The sequence below is a fragment of the Phyllostomus discolor genome, chromosome 3 (genome assembly GCF_004126475.2).
Source record: "Phyllostomus discolor isolate MPI-MPIP mPhyDis1 chromosome 3, mPhyDis1.pri.v3, whole genome shotgun sequence".
NCBI lineage: Eukaryota > Metazoa > Chordata > Mammalia > Chiroptera > Phyllostomidae > Phyllostomus > Phyllostomus discolor.
In genome coordinates, this window is record NC_040905.2 from 205,271,691 (window position 1) to 205,289,155 (window position 17,465).

Genomic DNA, 17,465 nt, shown 5'->3' on the forward strand with positions numbered 1-17,465 from the left:
GCTGAGAGGTCGGTGCTGGTCTCTGCTGGATGCGCCTGCATGTGGAGGCTTGAATCGGTGCTTTTCTGCTGGCGCCTCTCGGTCCCTGTTCAGGTGTCAGGCATCTGTCTCTTTCGAGGGGCCTGGGCCTCAGAGGCAGCCTGAAGTAGCTGGCTCTAGCACGCAGCCACCCATGCTCCGAAAGTCAGGGTCAGCTGCCAGCCCATTGTAAGCAGTGTTGTTTTTATTTATTTTTCATTTGTGATGGGGTTGGAGTAAGGAGTTTAAGGGAGGGAGGGGATAAGAGACAAGAACCAGTGAGAAACGGGAGGGAGCTGGTGCTGCTAAACACGGCTGGACTCTGGACCAGTGAGCTCTGTCCCTGCAGCCTGAGGGCGGAATGAGCGCTGATGGAGAACCTCAGTGGGGACCGTCACAGAGATGAGCAGAGCTCGCCTTAGAGAAGCCTGGCACAGTGGCGTGAGTTCATTTTAACAGCGCTGACTTGTCTACCTAGGTCTAAAAGCAGCTTACGCTCAGTGCAGAGCACTTGGAGAACAGGAGAAGCACATAAAGAGACGCCCACATCCCATCACCAGCACCCAAGAGCCCAATGCGATAGCCGGGTGAAGGGGCCCACAGTCGTCAGGCGCCCGTCGTATGTGAGCAGTGGTCACAGGCGGAGGGGGAGCCAGCCCCTGCGCTCTGGGAACGCAGCATTTACGATGGGGGCAGCGAGATGGGGAGGAGATTATTTTGCAATTAGCCTTTTTAAACGTATGTTTCCAGGGAGGAAATGTTCCTTCTTTCTTCCCCTGGCCTGAGAATGAAAAGCTGGAGGATCCCGAAGAGCCGTGAGGAGGTTTGGGAGGATTTGGTGCAGGTGCTGCTGATTTTGGTGAAGCACTAAGGGGGCCTCATCCCCGCCACCCTCCTGTCACTTACCCAGGCGGTGTTTGCCCCCACAGACCTCATTCGGTTTCTCTCGACGATGCTCCCTGAGGATTGTTCATACACTTACCGATCACACAGATGCCGCGTTTAGGTGCTTTCGCTGTGCGCCACACACACTGTAAACGTTTACCTCGGCTTTGGCCTTAAACCGTGGATGGTCTGAGTTGGAAGACGTCACTCTCGCGAGTGTAGCCTCTCCCCAGCTGCTTGATGGGCATTTTCTGCAGACTGCAGGCAGGGCGCAGGGCTGCAGAGACTGCAGGAGCCGGCTCTGGCTGAAGCAGGCCTGGGCGCATCCCGACGAGCGAGGGGGAGGAGGAGAGCAGGCGGCACGACGAGAGGGGAAGGGAGTCAGGGGACGAGCGTTGGAGGTGCTGCGGACTTGAACCCGTCCCGGCCCTTTGGGTCTCGGTCGTGTCCTCTGTGAAACGAAGTTGGGCTAGACTAGCTCGGAGTTCCTTAGTCACCTGCCGCTGGCACCTCAAGGGTGTGACTCAGCGTAGTACTGATTATTGAAGCTGTGGGAAGGGATGAGCATAAGCTTTGTGACCATTCCTTAAGTTGCACACACCTGTTTCATCGGTTTTGTATTTCTTATATTTCATAGTTACTTAAAATGTAATTTAAAAACAACCCAAGAGGATGGGTCAGTGGTTTAGAGGAAGGAATCAAACAAAAGACTAAGACTTGCATCTTGAAAGGATGCCCTTGGTTATGGTCCAGACTGAAGAACGAGAAGAGCCAACTAGTGAAAGAGGGGGAACAGCCTGTTAGGGCACGGGTGGCAAACACGAGGCCCGTGGGCCAAACCCAGCCCTCTACCTTGTTTCATCCGGCCCGGCACCCAGTTTCTGCCTGGCGGTAGCACTGAGCTCCCTGCCCCTAGTTAAGGAGTAATTCCATTTACACAGTCCTAAAATTACCTTTGGCCCTTTGAAGGCACCCGGGAGGCTGATGCTGATGTGGTCCCGGTGAAAATGAGCTTGATATCCCTGTGTTAGGTAGAAGGAGAGCCAAGAGAGAAAGGGAGAAAAGTGGAGTGGACCGGCCACATTAAAGCTTGAAAGTCAGGGAATTTTGAAGTTTGGTTCTAAGGGGATAGAGAGAACCCGCTGGATGGGAAAGAACCTGCCTGGTGGCCTTCCAGAGGGTGCTTTCTACAGTGTAGTCAGAGCAAAAGCTTGATTTAGAGAGATTGAAGAGAGGCGGAAGCAGTGGAAGCAAAGGGTATAGAAGTGTGGTTTGCAGTGGTGGTTGGTAAGAAAAAGCTTGGGAGAAAGAGGACAGTAGTGTGAGGGGGCGGAAGAGCAGCCAGCTCGAGTGGACAGCAGAGCTGTGTTTTGAAGGGTGGAGGGAATCCTGCCTATTTGAAAGCAGCACAGAAGGAGCTAGTAGAGTTGAAAGGTGGTAGGATAGCAAGGTGGCTGCCGCTTGGGCCTTGGATGGAGTCTAGCTCCCTGGGTTCAAATCCCAGACCTGCCTGGCCCTGAGTGACTGGAGTCAATTTATGTAACCGCCTTATTCCTCAGTTAATTTGCCCATAAAATGAGGATGAAAGTGCCATACGTGTAGAGGGGACACGAGGTCAGAGATGTAAAGCACCTTGCAGCCATGCTGGTGTGTACTGAATAAAAGGGTGATGATGATTATTGGGGACAGTAGGACCCAGAACTCAGGCAGGAGGAGCTACCTGTACGTGTTCCTTCTAACACTGTTAGTAAAAACCTTAGGAACCGTTCAATCACCCTCCATAGAACCCTGGACACAGGAGTCATTGAATAAGAATTGTGGGTCCTGGACTTTGATCCCATCTGATGATCTCCCTCCAAAAATAGGCAACAGCACTTCCATGGTGACTGGGGAAGCCGCAGTCTTCACCCTGCAGCACCCACCACTTCCTGATACTTTGTAACGTGTGCTGTGATTTATCCCACAGATCAGTCAGAAGAAGCTGAAGAAGTACGAGAAAGAGTATCACACCATGAGGGAGCAGCAGGCCCAGCAGGAGGACCCTATCGAGCGGTTCGAGGTGCGTCTGTGGCTGATGTGAGGGGCAGAGCTTGCAGCCTTTCCTGTAATGGTGCCCAGAGTGGCTTTGTCGGATTATTTTTAAACTTCAGTTCCACTGTTTCTGGTTCAAGTTTCAATTTGAGTTTGCAAATGAAAAAAAAAAGTGTGTTTTGCTTCAAACCAGATGCCTGGTTTGTTATAGTTCAGTGGCCTTTTGGCACAGTTAATAAGACATTAACTTGACAGGGTCACTTGAGTCAGTTAAGCATTCTCCGGTGAAGACAGAAAATAAGAGATTATGGATTGGTGGCATATCAGGAACAGCCGTGTCTCTCCCAGTTCCCATAGGACTCAGGAAGCAGCCTTGAGGGTTAGCCCTGAGAAACTGTCATTTTCATCTGATTTTTATGTGTCTCTGACTGGTCCCTTTGAACCCCTCAGCGGGAGAACAGGCGTCTGCAAGAAGCGAACATGAGGTTGGAACAGGAAAACGATGACCTGGCCCATGAGCTGGTGACCAGCAAGATCGCGCTGCGGAAGGACCTGGATAACGTAAGTAGTCGGTCTGAAGGGATACGTTGTATCCAGCACCGGCCTTCCCTCTTAATCGCTGAGCTCTGTGTGAGGGATAGTGCTTGTTGTTCTGGTTCGCTGCCTCCCTGGGACCGGCCCATGTCGGCATTCCTTTCCTCCTTCCCCTTACGGATCGGCGAGAATCCCGAGAAGTCCTTTTTGCCACACTCTTCACTCCTTAGACACTCGGTCCTTGAACTTCTTTCTCAGCAGTGCTTGATTAAGGGACCTTCTGGCTAATTCTCAGCTGTCACGATTGGCAGCGGCATTTAATCACCGTGATTTTTTTAACCTCCCCTAAAACCAGAGCAGACTTTGCTGTCTTGTGTACTCTGTGCCTGTGACTGAGCGCTGCCAACGGTAAGGAAGCTCAGTGCCGGAGAAGCTTGGTGTCGTAGTTTCTGTTGGCAGGTGTGCTGTTTTTCTTTGCTTCTCTGATTCTTAAACGTTGTAGGTAACAGCTTTCCTGGAGGGGGTTTGTCCGTTTCCTACACCTCAGGCTTCCTTTAGAAGTGGAGCCTCTCACTCATGGTTCAGGTCAGAGGCTACAGGCTTCCTCTGTAAAGGGATGGGCTTGGTGGGCCATACGGCCTCTCTTGCTACTCTGGAACCATTCCGCTGGCACAGCACTAGCCACCGGCAGGCAGTGCACGAGTGAGCACGGCGTGCTCGAGCCAGACCTAGTCTCCGGGAACTGGTGGACTTGGCGTGTGGGCCGTCGTGTGCCAGCACCTGCCTTAGATCTCCCTGTGAGGCTCCTGAGATCACCTTCCTGCTCATTGGGTTCCTGAGGTTCTAGAAATAGGCGCAGGCTCTTGAGGGATTGTAGGGGACTGAGGCGGTACGGTGAGCCCCATAGGGTCTGCGACCCTCATAAGGGCCTTGACATCTACCAGGTGTGTGTGTGAAAATACTGTGTACTATTGATTCTTCGTACTTCCCTTTAGAAGTAGAATAGTGGAGTAGGAAGTTTTAAACAGGCCTGGGTTCTAATACCAACTATTCTGCTTTCAAGTAGAGAAAAATGCCTGGCAAGGAGTTGGTGCAGAATAAAGGCTGTGTCCCAGGGTATACAGAGAATTACAGGATTTGGTGGATGTGAAAAGCCTCCATCCCCCCCCCCCCCCCCCCCCGCCAAAAATAAAGTCACACACAGGCAGTGTCACTTCCCTCTGCGTGTCTCATTGTCAACTACAAATAGCCATGGGAAACTGGGAAGGCTCCTTTTTCCAGTTTCTGCGGGGAGGGCATTTCAAGGTCATGAGCACTCAGTAACTAGAATCTGGCAGTCTCACTGCCTTTTGGTTCCACACAGCCTCCTCCTTGGGGTCGCAGCTCCTCCCCGTGCTGCAGACTCCCAGCCTGCCCTGTGCTCTTCTTTGTGGCAACGCGGTGTGAATCACTCCCTCACCTGCCAGGCGTCTCTGCCCAGTGAGCGGAGGAGGCCGGGCACACTCAGCAGGGACTGCTGAGGCTGGGCCACAGCGCCTGCCAGGGACTCCACGCGGCGGGGGGTGAGAGAGAAAACGGGTCCTGGACAGGAGCTGTGTGTTCCCCAGTGAGATTGTGTTAAAAGGCAACTTAATGCTGAAGTTCCAGGTGGGTTTGCAGTTGGCATCTCTGTTCCTGGACTTCCCTGTTCCCGAAGCCTGACCCTAGGCGGTGCGACCCTTCCTTTCAGGTCGTGTCACCTGGACGCAGTCGTCAGAACGAGGTTACGTTCCTGGTGTTGGGGTGAGGACGAGTGAGAACAGTACAGGTCTCCCCGCACTGCTGATCTGCGTGTGGGCGCTGTGCTGGTCAGTGCTTGGCTAACCCTCCGTACCTGCACCTCAGCCGTGTAAGGACAGGGAAGGAGCCCCATTGACGGGTCAGGATTTTCTTAACAGTCAGGAAAGCTTGAGGCCCGGGGAAATGAAGGCACCCAGGAAGGAGCAGAGCCAGGGGTCTAACCCAGCCCAGGCCTTTTCTCCAGCGCCACACTGTCTCCAAAAGAAATGGGCAGCAAGAAGCGTGATTCGGTGTCAGAACTCCATCAGAAACACGCGTCCGGGGGACCAGTGACGCTGTCACGGAACAGCTGCCGTTCCCTCAGCACCGATCCCTGGGCGCTTCTCGAAGTGCTTTGTTTGCCCCCTTACTAAACCGTCACAGCGCCAGTGTTGTCTGAGGGATGCACTCATGACGCCCCTTTCGGCACCTGGGGCACAACACTGCCAGTGGCAGAGCCTTCGGATTGAACCGCAGAAGCCCAGCACCGGAGCTTCCAGCCCTGACTGGGCCCAGAGGAGTAGGACTCCCCACACTGAACGGAACTGTGAGCCCCTTTCCCAGCGAGTTCTTGTCCCGTCCTCCTTTTCACTCAGCACTGAGGACCAGGTGGGGAAGTGAAGGGTGTGGTCCTCTCACCTTTTTTTGACTTCAGGGACTCACATTTTTAAAAGAACTTCTTCATTCCTTTCAACTCTTCCCTTTCTGCAACCCGGAGAAAAGCTCTGGTATGTGGCTTGTAGGGTTTCCAGACCACTCTTTGTATTTTCCGTCGATTTTACATCACTTTTGTTATTCCTCAGCTGTCACTTTTCTCCTCCTGCACAGCAGCTGTTGAGAAATTCCAGCTGAGAGAGGCACGTGCAAGGCCCCGGCCCAGGGCTGGCGGGAGCGTGTCTGAGCGTGTCAGTTCCGGCCCCGCCTCTCTGCACATGCACGGTGCCCTGTGAGAGCCCCCTGCCCGCGTGTGACCGTGCATCCTCTTCCGCTTTCTCGTTCTGTGACCTTGAGCAGGTTGCTAGACTCGACCCATTGAATTTCTTTCTATCAAAAATCCGCTGACCCTCCACACGAGGTCTCCCCAGTTCTGTGTCTGCTCCCTTGGCCCCTGTGTCCTCACACCAGCGCCACAGTCTCCAGTCTTAGCAACCAGGTCATGCATGCCCTCTGGCTTTGTTCTTTGCAATAAATAGTTCACCTGTTTTAAATCATTTGCATTTCTCTATAAATATGAGAATCGGTGTGTCAACTTCCGATTTAGAAATAAAAGTCTTCTGGGATTTTGAGTGGGGTTGCATCTATAAATCAACTTGGGGACAATTAACCTCTGAACAGTAACTGAACCTTCCAATGCATGAGTACAATTTTCCTTTACTTAGGTCATTTTCAATTTTAGCTTTTTTTCTTTTCTTTTAGTTTTCAGTTTATAAAATTTGCACATAACTTTAATCTATTATAAACAATTTTTTAAATTACATTTCCAGTCATTTATTGCTAATTTCTAGGAATACAGTTGAATTCGTGCCCTTGGGTCCTGCTGTGACTGATGACTCTGGGAGCTTTTTGGTTTACGTGTGAGCGTTTCCAACGTACACAGTCATATCGTCTCTGAATGAAGACAGTTTTACCTCCTTTTGGGTCTCGTTCCTCTTTCCCTTGCATCTGCCCTGACTGGGACCTTCCGAATGATGCGGAAGGACGAGTGGGCCCCTCCGCCTTCTCGCAGGTGGCACCGCGGCTCTTCCAGAGGCCTGGTGCAGAAGGTCCTCCGTTCTTCCTCTTTGCTGGGAGTTTTCGGGTGCTCTTCCCGTAGCCGTGGGGGTGGTTATTTGCTGTTTCTCCTGATTCTGTTAATATGGTAAAATAAATTGATTTTTCAATGTAAACCACCCTTGCACCCCTAAGAAGTGTGGAGTTTCCATTTTTTATTAAAGACTTCCATTTGTGTTAAAGATTTTTACGTTTATGAGGAGTATTGGTTTAGAGTTTCTTGAATGGTTTTGTCTAGTTTTAACATCAGGATAATAAACTGGAAAGTGGTTCCCTCCTATTTTCTTAAGTACTTCATGTGGAATTGTTTTCTTGATTAAACCTTTGATTTAATTCCCAAATGAAGCCACTTGGGCCTGGACTTTTCTTAGAAGTTATTTAACTATGAGTAATTTTCTGCAAAGAATATTTATTCCGTTTATTTTTAGATATGTGCTATTCAAATTTTCTAATTCTTCATGTTTTTCTTTGAACAATTTGTGTTTTTCCAGTAATTTATTCGTTTCATCTTGGTTGTCACATGCAGAGGCGCCGAGTCACCGACACTTCCTCCTTCTGCTGCTGCTAAAGCACCTGTCGGGGCGGGGGCGGGTCTCCCATCCCTGCCCAGGCGTGTCCTCTTCCTCTTCTCCCGGTCCCTCTGACTCGGGGTCTGTCCACTGTTTGATCTCTTCAAAACCCAGCTTTTGGGTTCATTGGTATTGTTTTGTTTGTTTTATTTCTGTTGTTTATTATTTCCTTTTACTTTGTTTTTGGTTTAATTTGCTTTTTGTAGCTTCTTAAAGAGGAAGCTTGAACATTAATTTTGGACCATTTTTTCTGAAATTAGCATTATGTTATAAATCTTCCTAAAATACTGTTTCAGCTGCATCCCGCATCTGATATGCTGTGTTTTTATTTTCATTTAGTTCTTGTGATTTCTTCTTTGACCTATGAATTAATTAGGAGTGTACTGTTTAGTTTTCAACTATTAGGGATTTTTCTAGTTGATTTCTGATTAATTCAGTTGTGATCAGAGAACCATAGGGTCTCTTTGGGCGAGTTGCATGTCGCGCATGCACCTGGAAAGTGTGTGGGTGTGGGTGTGGGTGGGTGTGTGTGGTTGGGTGGCATGTTCCATAAACGTCGTTCAGTGCGGTTGGCTGCGTGTTGTCAGACCCTCCCCGGACTCTGTTCCCTCCCCGCGTGTCCTGTCACTCGCTGAGATGGCAGTGGGCGTGGTTCCCATCGAGCGTTGATACAGTTCTCCTTTCAGCTGTCTCAGTTTTCATTTCCTAGAATTGGAATCGACGCATACATTTCTGCTTGTTACACCTTCTCACTGTTTTATTTTATGAAATGCCCCTCCCCCTTTTCATCCCTGGTGATGCCCTGCTCTGAAATCTGCTTTGATACTAATGCAGCCACTTCTACTTCTGCGGTACTGCACGGAGCACCCTTTCACTCTTGGCGCCTCTGTGTCTTTGTGTTTAAAATGGGTTTTTGTAGCAAGCGTATAGTTGGGTCTTGCTTTTTTGGATTTTTAATTCTCACCTGAAGATATGCTTTTTATTGATTTTAGAGAGGGAGGGAGAGAGAGAGACAGCGATGTAAGAAAGAAATACTGATCCGTTGCCTCCTGCATGTGCTGCAGCCAGGGACCAAACCTGCAGCCTTTCGGGGTGTGGGGTGAGGCTCCGGCCATGGTGGGTCTTTTCAAATTCAGTCTGATCCTCTGTCTCCCTTTAATTGGAATGTTTAGACCAGTTACATGTAATGCAATTATTTATATGGTGGATTTAAGTCTACCACTGTGCTATTTGTTATCCGTTTGTTGTATTTGCTTTTTTTTTTTTTCTCCTTCATGATTTCATTCACCACTCTCTGTGCCTTAAATTACTAGCTGTTCCAGAGCATGCTCATCCCCAGAGCTCTGTCTCACAGCTTCCGGCCTCCTCGGCGTCTCTGCCCACTTCACCCTGTGAGGCTCGCTCTGCGTGGAACCCTCACCCTGCCCCTCGGTGCACAGCGCGCCTCTGGGCAGCCAGCCGGGCCGGCGGCAGGGCTCACCTTGTGTGTTTTCTTTCTCCTGGGAAACACAGGTCCACATTTGTCGTTTCCAGTGGGAGGGTACACCTGATCCCTGTGAGTCCTGCGTGACGGGAAGTGGGAGCCTGGATCTGTGCTCATCGGCACCAGGTGTTCGTCCTCGCACTCACGTACCCGGAGAGGGCTGTGCAGCACGTGCTGTGCCCCCTCCCTGGAGGAGCGGCCCAAGTGCTGGGCCTGAGCTCAGGTGGCCTGACCTGCTCTTGGATTCTTGCTGTGCTCTGCACGGAGAGAGCTTGGGGGGTCAGGGTGAGCAGGGAAGGTCGAGTTAGAAGAGTCCGTGACCGGGCTGTCCCGCTCTTCTCAGAGTCAGCCTTCGTGTTAGTCATCCTGCCCTGTGGTGGCAGCGACCAGTAAATGAGGGAGCAGAAGTGGGTGCCCCAGGAGGCGAGGATGGAGTCCAGGGAGGGGAGGGAGAGGGAATGGGTGGTGGTGTGGATTAAAGTGACACCGGATCTCCAAGAGGACTTCATTCTCTTTGATAGTTGTTTCCTGCCGTTTTTTGTTTCCTTCTTGATTTCTCCTGGAGGGCTGGGGAGGTGAGGAGCCACCCCCCAGAAAACACAGGCCATACCTGCAGGACCCCGTTTTGTTGTGTGCATGACAGTTTGCCAGCAGTGAACGGCCTTTGGAGCTTCATGGCATGCCATTCTCTGTTCTCCCTTTAAGGCCCAGCCCCCTGGAACCTGTTCCCCCAGAGAAGGTGCATCAGAGGACCCAGGGTCCTGGGGAGAATGCAGGGCTCAGTGCCGCCGAGTCACTGGGTGTCGTTTCAGGGAGACCTCCGCTCACTGTCCAAGGCGGCTGTGCACAAGGAGCCGGCCGAGCCCCTCTGTGCCCAGGGCTCTGTCACTGGGAGACGCCACCATCTCTTGGACCGCCCTCTGCCGTGCCCCTGTCGTTTGTCCTTCAGTTGTCCTGGAGTGTCCCGGGTCAGAGACTCACATCACTGGGACTTGCTCCCTGGGACCCAGAGATCTGCTCTCCAGAGCTCTGTGTGCTTTAGAAAAAACGGGTGGAGGATGGCCATTTCAGCTAATAAAAATAGAATGCCTGGAAAGGGGGGGCCTCCATTATCAAGTAACAGAGTGAAATGCAGAACTTGTTTGATGAAGCAGAGAAAATACTGAGAGCTTGGAGGAGGAAAACCAGAATTTGTCCTTACTGTTGGTGAGCACTCACTCCGTGCCAGGCACCGTGCCGAGGCCTTTCCGCACGCTGTCCGTCAGGCCAGGGGCCCGAGGCTCGGAAAGCCTCTCAGTGCCTTGGCCAGGGGCACGTGGTCGGGGAGCAGTGCAGTGGAGCCCAGGCTGTCGGGTGCCAGAGGCCGTGCCCCTAACCACTGCCCTGCCTACCTCGGGGCCAGAGCCTGGGCCAGGCACTTGGGTGTGAGTCCAGTCTCAGTGTGACCTTGGGCGTGTCATTCCCCCCACCCCTACCCCCCACTGGATCACAGCTTCCCCTTCATCTTAAAATGGGATTGTGCTGGGTGATTCACGCCCCTTCCGGTTCTCAATGCTTGTTCGGTAACGGCAGCTCTTAAATGTTTCAGGCTGAGGAAAAGGCAGATGCACTGAACAAGGAGCTGCTTATGACCAAACAGAAGCTGATTGATGCAGAAGAAGAGAAAAGACGGCTGGAGGAAGAGTCTGCTCAGGTAAGGGGGCCTCGCCCCTCCCCTTCCCTCCGCCTCTGTGTCTTGCAAATGCCTGGTGGTTGGCACTGGTGAACCCGGAGACAGCTGGCTCCCATTTCTCTCCAGAGGCCTCTCTCATTGACTGTGTGCAGATAATGGTGCTTAATAATTAAAGCGTAGGAGGCGAGTGGGGCAAAGCCCGTCTTTGGTTGGGCAGGAGAAATTCCTGTGTGTCAGCTCCCGAGTGCGACAAAGAATAGGGCTAGCATTTCTGCAGAAGGAAAGCAGACCTAAAATGCCTGGCTGTCACTGACATGACCCCACCAGGCAAACCCTGGAAGGCTATCTGAGCCAGCTCTGCCGTGTCTGGGGCAGAGGCGCAGCCGTGGGAGGAGCTTTGGGTGCTGGTGCCTGGGGCAGTCCCCTCCCTTCCCCCTCGCTGGTCCACAAAGGTAACCCCTCTGGCCCTGGTCAGGGTGGCTGAGCCAGGCCACAGGGCACTCTCGGAACTGGCCTGAGGCCAGTTCCCCAAGAAGCCTGGCCTCAGTGAGCTCGGCTGCCTCTGCGGCCGGTGCTGCAGCCTCTGCACGGGCAGGGAGGAACTTCAGCAAAAGCCCGGTCTGGAGTTGGGGGTGGGTGTTTCTGGAAGCTTCCACCGTCTCTCCCCCTCCTGGCCTCAAGAGCCGGGGTTAGCGCTGCCAGAGGGAAGGGAGAGGGGCGAATCGGAGCCCTTCCAGAGTTTGCTGAGGCAGTTTTTGGAAAGCCCTTTGTATTTTCCTTAAAACACTCACTTCTGCTTTTTTAATGCACGCAGTTAAAGGAAATGTGTCGGCGGGAGCTTGACAAGGCAGAGTCTGAGATTAAAAAAAACAGTTCCATCATCGGTGACTACAAGCAGGTGGGTCCATGGACCCTGGAACTGGGCTGTGCTCCCGGCAGCCCTGCCGGTCCACATGAAATGTGTCCCTCCTCACCCAGGAGCCTCTGGTTCTCAACTCCAGAAGGAGGGGAATGGCCCCGCTCTCCGGCCGTGTTGGCGGAGTGCCGGGTGTGGTGCGTGCCCTGCAGGCTCGGAGGCACCTCAGCGGGCCGCACTGTGTTCCTGGGGGCCTTCGGCTTCCAGTTCCAGTGTTAGGGTCCTGTGTGGTCCTGTGACGCGGGCCCGTGCTCTCCCTGGCTGTTTGCATTCTAAGGACATGCCTGAACTAGTCTTGTCCCTTCCTGCACTGGGCTCCCGCTCTGGCGAGTGGGTCTGCGAGGGTTTGGAAACCGGTGCCCACTGCGCTTGGGGCTAGTCGTGGGGCTGGTCAGTTCCCGCACTGCCCGGCCGAGGCACGCAGGGGTGGCGCAGCCCAAGGAGCCTCTGCTCGCCCGCAGCCCCGCTTTCCTGAGCGGTGGCGGTTGCTGGGGGCCGTCCGCACCCCGCGTAGCGTAGTCCAGCTGCCCCCACAGAACTCGTCCCCATCCCCCGTGGAGCAGGAGTGGCACTGCTTAAAACGTTCTGTTTCCTTAGATTTGTTCTCAGTTGAGTGAAAGACTGGAGAAGCAGCAGACTACTAATAAGCTGGAAATTGAGAAAATTCGGGTAAGTCTCCCTTTACCGAAGAAATTCTATAGCACCTAGCTCAGTTTGTTGCTGTGGTCAGCACAACAGATTCTGGCGTGGGACGGGGGCGCTGCTTTGATTCCAGAAGTGAGGACCTGCCCAGCACCTGGTCGGGCACCTGCCACGGCCTGGCTCAGCAGGGGGCAGCCGGCACTGTGCCTGCCTCCTCTGAGGGGGAGTACGGGAGAGACCCGGGACACCGAAGCGCGAGGGCCCTTGTTCTGGAAGGTGTGGGTAGCGTCCTGCTCTGGGTGCTTCGCAAACCGCAGGGTGAGTGCCACCCGCTCTCCAGGCGTCATCATGTGGGAAGGGAGTGCCCGGAGCACAGGAGTCGGGGGTGCGGACTTCCCCTGAGGTGGGGACACGCCCCCCAGAGCCCAGTTCCTTCTGCTGCCATAATGGTCCAGGTGCTACAAGGACTTGAATTCCCAGTGTACAGTTGTTGCCAATTGGAGGACTTGAGTAACTTGGCAGTTTCTTTAAGCTGTGCTTGTCTTACCATACTTACCCGATTTTATTAAGATGAGGCAGTCACTGTGCAGTGCTTTCCTGACGCATTGACAGCTCAGTGGACAGGGAAGTGGGAGAGCTGCGTGCTCACGGCCGTGTGTGCACAGGACGACATGTCACCTGCAGCGGGAGGACACCCGGCCCCCATCATAAGGAGTGTTCAACCAGCAGTCGCTGTTCGTTAAATATAGTTTATTTTCTGACTCTAAAACCAGTAATACTCACTGCAGGACACTTGGAGGATAAGAGTGAATACGCCCTGGCCGGGTGCTCGGCCGGAGCGTCGTCCTGCAGCCCAAAGGGTCTCGGGGCAGACCCCTGGTCGGGGAGCATGCGCCGGGCAACCCACCGGTGTTTCTCTCCCCGCCCCGCTCTTCCTGTTTCTCTAAAATCAGCAATGAAATATCCTCAGGTGAGGATTTAAAAAAAAGTAAATAAGAAAAAAAACCCTCACACTCTCGTTACCCACAGATAACATCACTGTTGTTAACACTTCGGTGTGTATTCTTTCCGCCTTTGTTCTGCGCACCACAGCAAAATTCGCTCATTCTAAGACGCGTTTTTTCTCACGCACATCTCTGAAATTGGGGCGTGCTCTCTAGCTGGCGGCTTGTTGTCTATCATTGGCAGCACGTTGCCTTCGAGGAGGTAAAACGGCATTTCTTGCAGACAGCTGGGCGGCCGGGGCGCGCACGTGAACTGCTCTCTGTGTGCGTGCGTGTCCTGGCCCGCCCGTTCCTGCTGCGCCGTGTCAGGACCGACTCGGCACTGACCTCGGGGGCCGCGCACTTCCTGCGTGAGCGCTGCGCAGTGTGCTAAGTTTCTCCCAGGCGGTGGGCAGCTCCCCCCCTTCTCCTGGCCTCATTCTGCAGTGAAACCCTTGTGCGTCCGTCTTACCTAGGCACTGTTCGCTTTCTTCGTCGAGGCTCCTGGATGGGAGATGACTGGGTCCAGACGTCAGGACAGTCCGATGGCCTTCCGTCTGTGCTGCAGGCGGCTGTGCCCACGGGCTGTCTGCCCGCTCGCTAAGAGCAGGTTTCGGGAGCTGGAGGGCCCCGCTGAGAAGCCGCCTCTCGGCTTCCCAGGAGGGGGATACTGGCGTCTTCTGAAGGGCCAGTTTCTTCTTGTCTCTTCACATCTTACCTTCAATTTCAGCAAAAAGTGGATGACTGTGAGCGCTGCCGAGAGTTTTTCAACAAAGAAGGGCGCGTGAAGGGCAGCAGCTCAGCTAAGGAAGCTGTAGATGAGGACACAGACGAGGAGAAGGAGACGCTCAAGAACCAGCTGAGAGAGATGGAACTGGAGCTGGCGCAGACCAAGCTGCAGCTGGTGGAGGCCGAGTGTAAGATACAGGTACTGGCCCGCCCTGCCCCGCCCTGCCCCAGGCCCAGCGACCCTAGGGTTGCTCCTGCTCAGTGCGGTGGGACTCGGCCATGTGAGAGGGGTTTCCAGGTGGGGGCTGGTCGCACCGGGAATGATCTTTATGGGTTGTGGTTCTCTTCCCTTTTAAACTTGGACTATGATCCCGAAGGGAAGAAGCCCATTACTTGTTATTTACCAGCAGATGTTCATGTACTATTTGGCCTATCCGGAGGACTGGACTTTTTCATAGTGAGATTTGTCCATCAGGCCCCTCACGAGCAGGTGGAGGAGATGAGGGCCCCTCACTGCCCACTTGCCCTGAGGCCTGAAGATGCTGCACAGAAAGGGCTGCCACAGCACAGTGTCCGAGGACTTGACAAAGACTGGGTTTTATGCCCCACCTCCTGTCACTCAACTAGCTTTGTGACTTGGGGCATGTTGCCTAATTTATCTGCACCTCCATTCCTGATGCAGGGACTGGGGCTTATTTTGGTCATCCTTACACTGCACGGCTACTTGCATCCACACCAGAGCTGAGCACAAGGGACCAAGTTCAGGACTACAGCCTGGGCCTGGCCTCGTGCCACACACGGTCACTGGGCATCCGCTCCGTGCCAGGCTCTGTTCTGGATGCGGGGGCTGCGGAGCTAAGACTGGGCTCACGGGACTATCCAGGACAGTCAAGATGGGCATCACCAAGGCAGCAGTGTCTGAGCTGTGGTCAAAGAGTAGAAGGTCTTGCAGCTGCAAAGAGAAAGAAGAGTGGGCGTTCCTGGGGGCAGGGCGGGGCGCAGTGCGCGGTACAGAGTGGGCCAAGGGCTGGCCCAGTGCAGAGCCCCAGGAAGTGGGGGTGTAAGTGGGTGCTGAGCTAGAAGAGTCTGCAGGACCAGACTGACATTTCAAATGCCTTGCTTGGGAGTGGAGACTTTAAAGGTTCTTTCTGGAAATCTGTGAAGCAGCCTCAGCTGGGGCGGAGCCCCATCTGCCTGGTGTGTAGTGGGTGGACAGGAGAGAGAGAGAGACGCTCATTTAGGGGGTGGTTTTAAGACTAGCAAGAAATGAGGAGGGCTTAACTAGGAAAGCTCCCACAGCTTTAGGCATTCCAGGTCTTTCTGGGCCGGTTTGGGGCTGGGGGAATTTCCAGAGGCCTCTCGACAGTGAACAGACGGAATTCTGGCCTTGGCTCGCTCTGAGGCCAAGGACCCTCATGGAGTCTCCCTTCATCTTGCAGGACTTGGAGCACCATTTGGGCCTTGCTCTGAATGAGGTGCAGGCAGCCAAGAAGACGTGGTTTAACCGAACACTGAGCTCCATAAAGACAGCAACTGGGGTTCAAGGGAAAGAGACATGCTAAGAGCAGCTGCAGCCTGCAGACACCGCCAGAAAACACGACACCTTTGGTTGCCTTCTTTGGCCAGATGTGTGATTCTGTGGCATGTCCCAGGACCAGACTGAACCTAAGTCCGATTCATAGAAACATATTGGTAGGTCATTGGACCAGAGCTCACGGAGCAGGCGGCCTCAGGGTGAGGCTCTCCTAACTGCTGACACTAACAGGCCTGTGCCGGTCGCACCAGGAAACCGCTTCCAGGGTGACCTCCAGGCCTCACCCAGCCCCCAGGCTGGACTGACACTATCCAAGTTGGGGGTGGGGATCCTTTCAGGCTGTTGGTTTTTTCCTAAACCTTTAATTTTTTTAATAGACGTCTTATATATATATATATACATACATATATATATATACACATATATATATATATATTGTGGTGGGTGGGTTAGGGCAGAGGATCAGTAACTCAAGTAATTCTTCCCTGCGTCAGTGCCAGCCAAGGGTCCTCCGGGCAGATGTGGAGAAGCACTTTTTTTAAATAGGAGGGTTTCACGGTTGCAGTTGAAACCACCTCGTCTCGTTCAGCTATACGACACACAGGTTTTTGGTTTTGGCATTATTCACGTTTCTGATCAATTCTATGCAATTCTCATGGTTCCTGTTGTTTTTTAGTGTTAGCGGCCAAAATGACTTCACAGGACTGGGCTGGGTGACTGACTGTGAGACTGGATTAATCGTAACGTGGACAAATCCTCCTTTCTTCGATGTGTCATGTGTGTATGTGTGTATATATGTATATAGCACCTTTTCCCGACGCCCCAGATAACAGTGTTTAAACCCCAGACGAGGACTGGTCTGCACAGCTTACTTCTGTGGTTGTTTGGGCACTTGATCTCACTCAAGGTTTGCTGGGCTCTGCTCTCCTCCCTGCCACTGGAAGCGCTGCGCAGAGCTCCCTCACTTCCAGACTCCAGGCATTTTGCACAACAGCTCGTGTGAGCGAGACGGACCCTGAGCTGTGTGTGCGTGTACATGTGTGGGATGCACACGTCAGCATCACCCTGCTGGCCCGTGTCCCTGCCTGCCAGGCCCTCCCTGCAGTGCGGCCAGCTGCAAACCTCGCTGTTCACATGGGCTGCAAGTTCTCACTTCTAAACTATGGAATGCAGGTTTTAGCACCTTTTTTTAAAAAAAGATTTTTAATTTATATAGTGATGTGCTGACAGGCTGTCTTGCAGATGGTTCGTTGTCGTCTTCGTGTGGTGTGGAGGTAGCTGGTTACAGGAGGCGCTGGTTTCTATGTAGACACTTGGGTTGCGTTGTATCTTTCCCTGTTGGCTGTACTGACACTTGCTGAAGTCATCTGTGATGACAAGGAGGTAACAAGTGGCAACCCCTACTCCGTTCACCGTCCCGCCCCCGTCCCACTTTCTGTGTCTTTCTTGTTTAGTTACCAAAACAGCTATAAGCCCCTCTAAAACTAGGTGCGTGGACATTGTGTTAGGGTAGTTACAGTGTGTTAACTTTATGAATTGAAATATAAACCAGTAAAATTGTATTACTATTTCTTCTGTTGGTTTTATTTTAACAGCATATTCATTAAATATTTTGGTACAAACAGCACTGCTTTGTAAAAACCAGTTCTATCATTACATGCTCCTGCCTCCCCACCCCCAGCAGTCAGGAGAGACCACCCTCGGTGCTGCCACATGCGGTGTGTGAGCCTCAGGCAGCTCCTCCATTCAGGCCCTTTGCGCACAGCGGAGGGGAGACAGGTCCGTGGGATGAGAAGCCGGGCTGTCCCCTGGGAGGCTGGTGCCTGCACCTTCGTCGGGAGCTCTGCAGTCACGGTCACGGTGAGGCACTGTTTGTTTGAG

General features: G+C 53.0%; 1 protein-coding gene across 7 annotated transcripts in view; it reads left to right on the top strand.

Annotated features, from left to right (window-relative positions):
* RABGAP1 (RAB GTPase activating protein 1) overlaps positions 1-17,208 on the top strand; it is a 152,649-nt gene extending 135,441 nt beyond the window's left edge. For 4 of the 7 annotated variants that reach the window (XM_036022181.1, XM_036022182.1, XM_036022183.1 and 1 more), the window contains 7 exons: positions 2,870-2,962; positions 3,385-3,495; positions 10,697-10,801; positions 11,595-11,678; positions 12,294-12,365; positions 14,052-14,249; positions 15,490-17,154. In XM_036022181.1, coding sequence (XP_035878074.1) covers positions 2,870-2,962; positions 3,385-3,495; positions 10,697-10,801; positions 11,595-11,678; positions 12,294-12,365; positions 14,052-14,249; positions 15,490-15,612 — 786 coding nt within the window. In that variant the 3' untranslated portion in view covers positions 15,613-17,154. Of the gene's footprint in view, positions 1-2,869; positions 2,963-3,384; positions 3,496-10,696; positions 10,802-11,594; positions 11,679-12,293; positions 12,366-14,051; positions 14,250-15,489 lie in introns of all 7 variants that reach the window. The other 3 variants (XM_028508729.2, XM_036022185.1, XM_036022186.1) reach the window with 1 other exon arrangement.
* The last annotated feature ends 257 nt before the right edge of the window (positions 17,209-17,465 follow it).